The 9788-nt window shown below is 35.3% G+C and overlaps 1 protein-coding gene across 14 annotated transcripts in view; it reads right to left on the bottom strand.

Moving 5' to 3' along the window:
- Window positions 1–4361: 4361 nt before the first annotated feature.
- Window positions 4362–9788, bottom strand: part of CSNK1G3 (casein kinase 1 gamma 3) — a 107884-nt gene continuing 102457 nt past the window's right edge. For all 14 annotated transcript variants that reach the window (XM_038551985.1, XM_038551986.1, XM_038551979.1 and 11 more), the window contains one exon: window positions 4362–6858. In XM_038551985.1, coding sequence (XP_038407913.1) covers window positions 6804–6858 — 55 coding nt within the window. In that variant the 3' untranslated portion in view covers window positions 4362–6803. The remainder of the gene's footprint in view (window positions 6859–9788) is intronic.

The raw sequence follows: 9788 nt of genomic DNA, 5'->3' as shown, positions 1-9788 counted from the left end.
ATATAAGTATTTTCACTAATCCTCAGAGCCATGCTGCAAATAAAGAATTATCTGCAATGTGAGGGGAGGACACTGATGCTAAGAAGTCAAATACTTGCCACTGTTCTTACAAGTGAATAAGTGAAAATCAAATCAAATTTGTCTGATCTCAAAATAAATGTTCTTTTCAGATTCAACATCTAACTTCATATGGGAGCCAGATATCTCATTGACCTTATTTCCAATTTCCACACACACTGTGCTGTATTTTCTTTACCATTATCATAGTTCTTGATGCTATTTCAAAAAGGCCCTTTCTTTTATAAAGGTAGGATAGGTTATCTTTTGGTAGGTAGTGGCATTCAATCAGGCACCAAAATAATGTACGTCAAATATCGAAATCTGTCCAATGTAGACTAGAAACTGAGGTGGGCCAACTATGGTCTGCAAATCAAACCCAGCCCACCTCCTGCTTTTATTTGATCCAAGAGCTAATGATGGTATTTACCTTAATAAACGGCTGAAAAATGTCAAAAGAGTATTTCATGACACGTAAGAATTATATGAAATTCATATTCAGTGTCCATCAATAAAGTTTTATTGTAACACAGCCACGCTCATTCATTTACACAGTGTCTATTGGCTGCTCCCATGCTACAAAGGCAGAGGTGAATAATTGTGACAGAGACCATCTGTGGCATTCTCATTGCTACGCACTGCCATTCAACACACTCCAAATCTCAATGATGCACTTATAAGTCAACAGCATTTCAAGTGCCACACATTCTGTCACACAGACATTTTACTATTTTATTACTAATGCATATCAATTATGTAAAATAATAGTGAACTTTAAGTGTAGCACTTTTAAGGCACAGTGGAGTGGAATGTGGATTATTTGTTATACAATTATATGGCAAAGCATGTGTTTGTTATGCAATGACACTGTAGCTGTGTGGAAAGAATACAATTTATTAAGACATTACCAGACTGAGCTCTCATCCAATATCCCCAGCTCACAGGAAAGCAACAGTCAGAACAGTTAGAAAACTTACAACAGAGTATCTCATCACAGTAGAATTCTTTCACACACACACAAAATGAGAACAAGGGGCAACCAATCAGTTACTTCCCAAGGGTCTCACTGTTAGCCAAGCAGAGCTATTTACTGACGGTGAGTTAAGGTTAATTGTATTTGATCGCAGCAGCCAGAAATTATGTCTAGAGGAAACAAATTTGTTGAAGACTAACTTTTTAGCAAGGACAGGTGCTTGAAGACTCAAGGACACCAACAGTCAACTAAAAAGCAAGGCAAATGATTTCAAGGAACTCTCCTTAGCTTTTGATGAGCAAATAGACATTAGCAATACTGCCTAGTTTTTTGTTTACTAGAGAAGTCAATGCAGAGCTTGAAGTGACTCAGGAATTAACCTTCAGGAAAAGCATCTGTAGAGCAACTATATTAAAGTATATTTTTAAGGAACGTGAGAAAACACCAATTCAGTGCGAAATGAAGTGGAATCTGCTGTGTTAGAATAGATGGTGGTAAGAATGTGTGGAGCAGAAAAAGCTACACTGGACAAATTTACAAAGCTTGTCAAAATGTAGTATGTCTAAAGTCAATGTTTATACTTTATGTGACTCCTCAGCAGGTATTTTTTGGAATATACTGAATCGGTCAGGTTATTGAGTAGTCAATGGTGCATTCCATTCACCTTGTGGTCTTAGCCATCATCACTTCCATATCAGAAATAGAAAATGAGGATCCTGGCTTGCCCAACCATACAAGTCTGATGGCAGTGGTAAAGTTTGACTGCAATTTTTTCAGCTCAGGACTGAGGCTGCAAATTTGCTGAATGAGAACCACCTCTGCCTATTATAGATGAACACTGAATTTTGCTTGTGCTGCAGATTTGATCGTGTTTCTTAATAAGTTCAACTTAAAATTATAAGCCAGAACAGCACTTATATGTGAAACTTACGCTGCTGCAAAGTCAATATGGTAACAACTAATATTTAAATACAAGTAATGTCAAGCTGCTTTATACAACTTCTGACACAGTCAAGTTCAAATGGAACAAGAGTTCCACTCCCATACAAATTTGCAGTGGATCTGTTTTCCAGAGTCAACTGCACTTCCAGCTGGACTTTTGGCTCAATGCAAGTTCAAAGGATATTTCCATATTCAAAATCCATTTAACTGTACAAGTGAGGAGCATTTAATTAGTCTTCAATTGGAAGTGATTATACCTGCAAAGGAATGATATACCAAAAGGCAAATATCAAGAGTGAATCCAATAGAATTCTTTAAGTACCTTCCAAATGATAAATATGTTCAATTAAAATTATGCAAGTTGAGGACTGATAACAGTATTCGGTAATACCTATCTGCGGGAGGGCATTTCCGCAGATGAAATATGTAGAGTCACATTACAAATCAGTATAATAGATGAACACTTGCCATTATTTCAAACCCTGATTAAGTGAAATATTATCCCCTCAAAATAATTCATTTCTTATCATTAGTAGACTTGTATCTCAAAAAAAAATTGTACTAAGTGTTAATGTATATTTTGGATTTCATTAATAAAAAATTAGTGATTTGTTTTCTTTCTAGTTACCCAAGTATTTTAGAGCCTCAATTTTGTCTCTTGGCCCACAAAGTTTGCCAACCCTCAGGCTAGACTAGCGCAGGAGTGTCTTTACATTTAAATACAATTCCAATACTGTGAACATTCCTGTGAACAAATGCTCTTTCTAGCGAACGCATTTTTATATCCCAGCAATACTACCTGGTAATACATAGTCCTTTCCTTGGTTATGATCCCTGTATTCTTTTTAGGTAAATATCCTAAGAAAATAACATGTGGGTCTCTATAAGACTTAAGCAGAGAGGAAACTAGTCATCCTGAATGTCAGCAAAACTTTGTAATTCCACTTACTTGTACTCTTGCAGAAAAATCAGCTTTTTGCTCTACTGATCCAGCTCTATCACAAACACTTTAAATGCTAGACAAAAACAAAAGCACACCAAATAAGGTATTTAGGACTTCCATTTTTACCTGAGTCAAATGTACTCACACTTACTATATAGGATTTCTAGTAACATATTCAGATTTATAAAAGTCCAATAATAATATTTTTGAACTTAAAATAATTAGGTTTGCCTTTTGGCTCTTTTGTTTTTCTCATCAAGATGGTGGCTGCTTATGGATTTTGCCTCTGCAGGATCCGTTCACTCTGTTTTCTGATAATAAAGCCTGTACTTCCTCTTGGTTAATGCCCTTTGTACCTCCTTTCTCAGTCCAATGTGTCCTCTGAAGGTGGGAAAAGAGCATTTCCTTGGCCACAGTAATCGGCTCAGGGATGGGCTTGTGAACCCATGAAGCAATAAATGTCAATCTTAGGATTTTGTTAAGATTGCTGAGAGAAATTGCTCTTTGTTTCGGCTGAGATTATGAAGATGGTAGAAGTCTGAAGCTCCTGGGTGGCCACTTCACTATCACACAGGAGGTGTCCCTGGCAATGAAAACAGCACTGTAGAAAGCAAAACAGACATACAAAGAGAGACAGTGTAGAGTCATCTACACTAGGGTCAACTACATCTGAAGCCAGTCCTACCACTGGACTTTCCAGTTAGATGCGATAACGTGCACCCCTGTTTAAGCCACTTGCAATTCAGAGGGTGCTGGCTGATGCAGCTATGTTGTCATTTGGGCTGAATCTCCATGTTAAATCAGACTTTTCTAGATAGGGCCTTTGGACCATGATGTTTCATCTCCAGATCTTTCTACTGACTGACTGCTGGTGCTCAGTGTGTGCTGCTTTGCCTCATCTTACCTGGAGTTATCTTTCAGTAGCACAGCACCATTAATACCATTTTGGAAAACTCCTTTGAAAGCACCTAGCACAAAGATAAGTTGTGAGATACAGTCACAGATATATGCCCTCCATCTGCAATAATAAAGTCATTCACTTAAAATTGGATTAATAACATTTCATTTCTGTGAACACCCCAGCATGACTTCATTTTTTAAAAGGAATAAAATGATTCTGTTTCTTTTCCTTGCTTTAACAGTGGCATGAGTTTTAATTAATTGCTCTATTAAATGCTTCAGGGAAGTGTAAAAGGCTTTTTCTTGAACTTGGATTAAAGAAAGCTCAGATACTTCCTGGTGTGTACTCCTTACCATGGGGCTCCAACAAAGCAAAATCCAAACAGAAACACAAAACATAAAAGCATACTCCTTGGTCTCTGATTCTCACATAAACAAACCTAAGTGAACCAGATTTTTAAAATTCCTGCCTTACATTATTACATTCCTGCCTTACATTATTACAAGTAGCATCACTTTACCCATGATTAGAGGAAGGGGGGAAAGCAAGTTTAAAAAAACTACCTTTATTTTTTATTTCTTTTTCAGTTACATACTTTTAAACAGGGATGTGTTTCATTATTCAGACATTCAGGCAATGTTGACTTCATTAGTGTTGACAGAAAAGAAGCATAAAAATGCAAAACATTGTTGACTTAACCTGAACATACCTGCATTACCTATTATTGACCAGTTTGTGTTGCCAAAAGACTTATTCCTTGGCATTAAAATGGAGCACTTAAAAATATTGCTAAAAAGCAAATGTCTACACACTGGTCTTTGCAGCAAATAAGGGTATTTATACTTTTAAAATATTTTAAGTCCATAATTGGATTAATATACACACCTTCTTATGTATAAGGAGTTCAGATCATATAAACACTGTACAGTCCAAAAACCCTACTGAGAATAAAACTAAATAGGCTTATGATAAGAAATACAGATATCGCATGTATTTACAAATATCATAGACACACAAATTTGGTCAAATACTGTAAAGAAAGAAGTGGTTTCACATTATAATGGCCAAAACATCCATCTACCTTGCTCAAGGCAAACAAAAATAAAAACTCAGTATGTAACTCCTGTCGTTTAAGATCATGACAGTATACAAACAGAATGGGAAACTGTTGACCAAATTATACAACAAATGTCTTCTAGGCTGAGTGTGGGCCTTTAAAATCTAGAACTTGAAAAGATCATTCAGACGATTCAGAGCGACAATGATAAACAATGTCCTGATCTGCAGTATTCATATGGGCGCCTAATTTATCAAAAACAACACACTGAACTTTTGGCTAATAAGAAAAATAAATTACAAAGTACAATTAAATCCCTGTAAATGCAAAAATGAAGTCAAAAATGTAATTTATTTACTTTAAGTACACATTTTAAATGTTACCTTGAGACAATAAAAATAAATAAGCATGCCTGAAGGCATGTACTGAAAGACAAAGAAAGGGCTGTGTGGAAAGAGTAAGTAACCTTATAAATGAAAGGTGAATATGAGATTTGAAAAACATCATTCTCTTCCTAGCCAGTCTTTTTGTTGTAACTCCTCTTGAAAATTCTGACTAGTAGTAGAATGTGACCAAAGTACACCTGTGTCTTTATGGCTTAAAACAAAGCATACTGAAAAAATGGAATGGGTTTCCTTTTTTACAGAACTGTTACTTTGTTCATATGCAGGCACTTCAAAAGACTATGGAGGCAAAGCACCTGACCCATCCTTTCCAAAATAGTTTTCGATCATCAAAATTATACTAAAAAGTAGGAAATTCCAGAGAACCATCAAAGTTGAATACAAGAGACTAATGTGCACGGGGGCAGGGGGGTGGAGGGGGTGGGAAGTGGGCATTACAGTAACCCAGTTTTTATTACTGGGGGGTGGGGGTGGGGGTCCTTTATTTTATCAAAAAGCAAATAATTAATAAACAGACACCACTGCATGGCACATCCAAAATTTTCCGCTTAAGGGAGAATGTAATCATTCAGCAGTAGGTTTCAGTGGGATCTCCTCAGACTTCAACCTTATACATTGCAATGAGATTCACATTTATTTCTTCTCCTTAGTGTATTAAAAAAAAAAAAAAACTCCAACATATTTTATTTCTCAAAGTATTCATTTCTTGCTGTCTAACATACATTATTATCTGGAAGCATAAAGTTACATTATACAAATATTTTGTGGGTATTTTTTTGTTTTTTTGTTTTTTTTTTTTTTAAAAGCGCTTTTGCCACTTCAGCAACACTGTACTTCACGTGGTGGTGCAACAAAAGCAGAGCTCCTATTTACCACACTAACTTGTGATTCATTTTACCACCGCCATCTGCCAAACCCATAGAGCTTTTTCCTCAGTACCTCTGGGCAGTGACTGTACCACGATTTCACAGAGAGAATGTTAATATGACTCATGAATAGCAGTACCATCAGTAATGCTGAAGTCAATGCAGATGTCACACAAAAAATCAACTTCTCATAAAATAACTTCTTTTACATGTTTGGGCAACTGCGTCTTCTCTGTTGCATTATCCACTGGGGAGAAAAATCCTGCTTGATTCTGCTCTTATAGAGTTATAAAAAAAAAAAAAACAGATTAGGCATATCTAACTGTTTGACACTGAAGATACTGTACTGCTTTCTACAACAGGAGGAGAGCTTCTGAAAAATGTCCTTAGGACTGCATCCATCAGTACCACCTCCTTGGTCCATTCCATTCATTGATGGGCAAAGCACTCATGTTTTGACAAAACTTTAAAGCTTCCATAAAAGTTAAATTAGAAAAAAATATGAATGTAAGACAACCACAAAATGAAGTATGAAAGTATGACATTTTGTTTCTAAGAGTGAGTCCTTGAAAATATATGTGGTCACTACAGAGATGATTTTAATCACAAGACAGCAGATGAACACGTAAGTAACTCCCCATGATCTGTCTGTGTCCAGAGTCATTTGTGACGCTGTATGGTTTTCCTTTTCCTTCGTTTGAAAAAACAGCAGCACCTGCAGATGGAGGGAAACACTTCTTGTATTATAAAGGTACTAAAGGGTCACAAAGTAAAGGCTGAGTTTAGCATATTAATGTAAATGGTCATAAAAAGCAATAAGCTAATGCAAGATACACAGTGAACATGCCCATGAAGCATATATATTAGTGAACCTATGGCAGAGTTATTACTGTTTCATCAACGTGCCTTTTAGGAATAGAGCCAGACTATGCAATGTTACAAGGAGCCACTAAATTGAAAAGGCTTTGCACCAAGACCGAGAAGCTATGGAATTCTGAATGCTCACTGACCCTCCATATTTTATTTTGAATACTCATTAACCTCTGGCAATGAGTGGCATGCTTTTATAAAAGTCATCTTATGCATTCTCTCCCTTTATTCCTCATATCTGTATATGATTGTGAAAGCCACTGTTAGAAAAGTAATAATGATCCTAATACTCAGGATTTTATTTTCACCAAGAATCAGATTCCAAAAATCTCTTTTTAGAAAAAGCCCAGATATACTCTTCAACAAACATTTTCTGCCACATTTACAAACTGGAAGAGAGAAAATACATTAACCAGCATAGTACTCTTTAATTCTCTAAGGGTTAACATGTCAAACTTACCCTAAGTTAATTAAGTAAAAACCATGCTTAACATTTAAAATAGCATAATCAAGGTGATTCAGTTTTGTAGTCTATGAGGGAAGAGCATATTAGGTTTCATTTCCAAGTAAAAAAAATCTAGAGATGATCCCTCAGAGACCTGGTTTTTTCCATAGTAAGTTTTCCTAGTCATGAGGAGACGTAGCACAGGTAACACGTAAAAAGCAATGCTAAGGCTGATACAAACTCATAGTTAGAAGAGAATCATTGAGTAAAAACTAACAAAGAAATACACGCATGCACATAAATATTCTAAAAGTCTGACATTCCCTCAAATAAAGATCTGGCTCTTATCCCCTTCCACACTTAAAGGAAAATCCATCTATTAGAATATCAAGAACACAGGTGACACACAGAGGTTCTCCCCCCCACCCCACTGAAGTCTAGGGTGTGTGCATATGTAAATATGTAAATCCTGTTTTGTAATTAAATTTAAATTGAGTCACGCAGTGGTTCAATCAACAAAATACTGCCAATTCAAAGCTCATATAGAATGAGACCTTATAAAGATGTTCCTCTAATTCTTACCAGCCCACCTGCATAAAAGGATAGTAAATGAATAAATTTCAAGCTAAGCAAAATGAAGACCACCTAGCTTGAAGCGTGCTATCCAGCAAAAGATTGTGGAAGATGAAGTAATTGCTAGATATCTTGTATATCTTTCTGTGAAAGAAATGTAAACAGAAACCCATACTGTTCAGCTAAATTATACAATCTCTCCACCCACATTATTGTTAGTCAAAAATAATTTCAGACCATTTACTGTGATTTATGCCCTATGAAATCACTATGGGGCATTTGGCATAAAACCAAAATACATGATTGGATTTTTTTTAACTTCATTCAAATAGCACATGATTAGACCATGGAGTATGAATAATTTAAACCTGTATATGTTAGCTGGTACAGACTCAACTGGAAATAATGTGCAGTTATGAATCTTTATGAATTTTACTCTTACTGAGGTGACCACCAGAGAAACCAGAAAGAAATTACCCAATCAAAGGCCTCGAAAAGAGCTACCTCTGTAAAAGAAGACTCTAGGTACAAGAGATTTTTCCTGGATTTATAAGATAAGTGAACTTTATTTGTAACTGTCAGCTACCTAAATACTTTCTCAACTCTGTTATATAAATTTTCTAAGATAACACAATGAAACAAGATTATTTAACTCAGATTCTAAGAGATGATAACCATTATTTAAAAAAACTTTCAGTAAAAGACTTAGAAAAGTCATAAAATGTTCATATTGTAAAAAAAAATTTTAATTGGTATTTAGAAGAAACAGATAAAATATTTAGAATATTAAAGAATATGATCACACAAATACATTTCAATGGAAATGTATTATTCAATAGCATTCTATTAATAATGTTCACTGTTCCCAAATACTGTCATTTATTTGTCTTTTCAAACTACAAGTTTTAAAAATTGTTCTGATGAAAAGTATTTTAGTGTTTATTAAAAAAGATTTCCATAAAAGCGTTTTGGAACAGAGAATTTCATGTAATTCATGTTTTTGATCAACAAGTTCCAGATTTTCCACACTTGTATTAGCAATTCACCTTGTCTGACTCATTTTTCTAGTACCATCAATTTGCCTTCCAACTTAAGACAGCCAAGTCCTTCCTATTTCTAAGGTTCTCTTCCCTTTAATTATGTATTATTTAACACAGAAAACCAGCCCAAGCATTTACTTGAGACTAAATAAAATTTTCAAATAAATCATAACCATACAGACCTTTTAAACTGAAACTCAATCTAAAAAAAGATCTATTTGTTAGAAATAAATTCCTCCAAATAGAGTAAGTACATACACCCTTGAAACGGATTTGCCATGGAAGACAACATGCTATTAAACTGACTACCACCAGGGGGCAGCATTACTTTATTCACTAGGAATGTATCTAAATAAAGAGGAGATGCTCTCAAAATAGAAGATAGTTATAAAAGAAGAGAATGATCTTTAACTTGTGGCTAGTTTCTTAAAACATACCAAAACAAATGATTTACAGTCTTTGTGATTAAGAAATTAGGTCTCATATCAGTTGCCTTCTATCTAAAACTGTTGCTCCCACACGGCCACTCTGACATGGCCATTTTACTCCTCTCCGTCCTCAGCACTAATCTGAATTTATGTTATTTACTTACTGATTATCTGCCTCCACATAGAATGCACGCCCACAGATACATCCCACAATTGGTACTCATGTAATATGTACTGAATAAGTGAATGACTTGCCCTATAAATGCCAGTCACGGACTAAGAACCTAGT

The sequence above is a fragment of the Canis lupus genome, chromosome 11 (assembly GCF_011100685.1).
Source record: "Canis lupus familiaris isolate Mischka breed German Shepherd chromosome 11, alternate assembly UU_Cfam_GSD_1.0, whole genome shotgun sequence".
In the NCBI taxonomy this organism is placed as follows: Eukaryota; Metazoa; Chordata; class Mammalia; order Carnivora; family Canidae; genus Canis; species Canis lupus.
The sequence above is the reverse complement of the archived record's forward strand: the minus strand, read 5'-3'. Positions and strand labels throughout refer to the sequence as shown.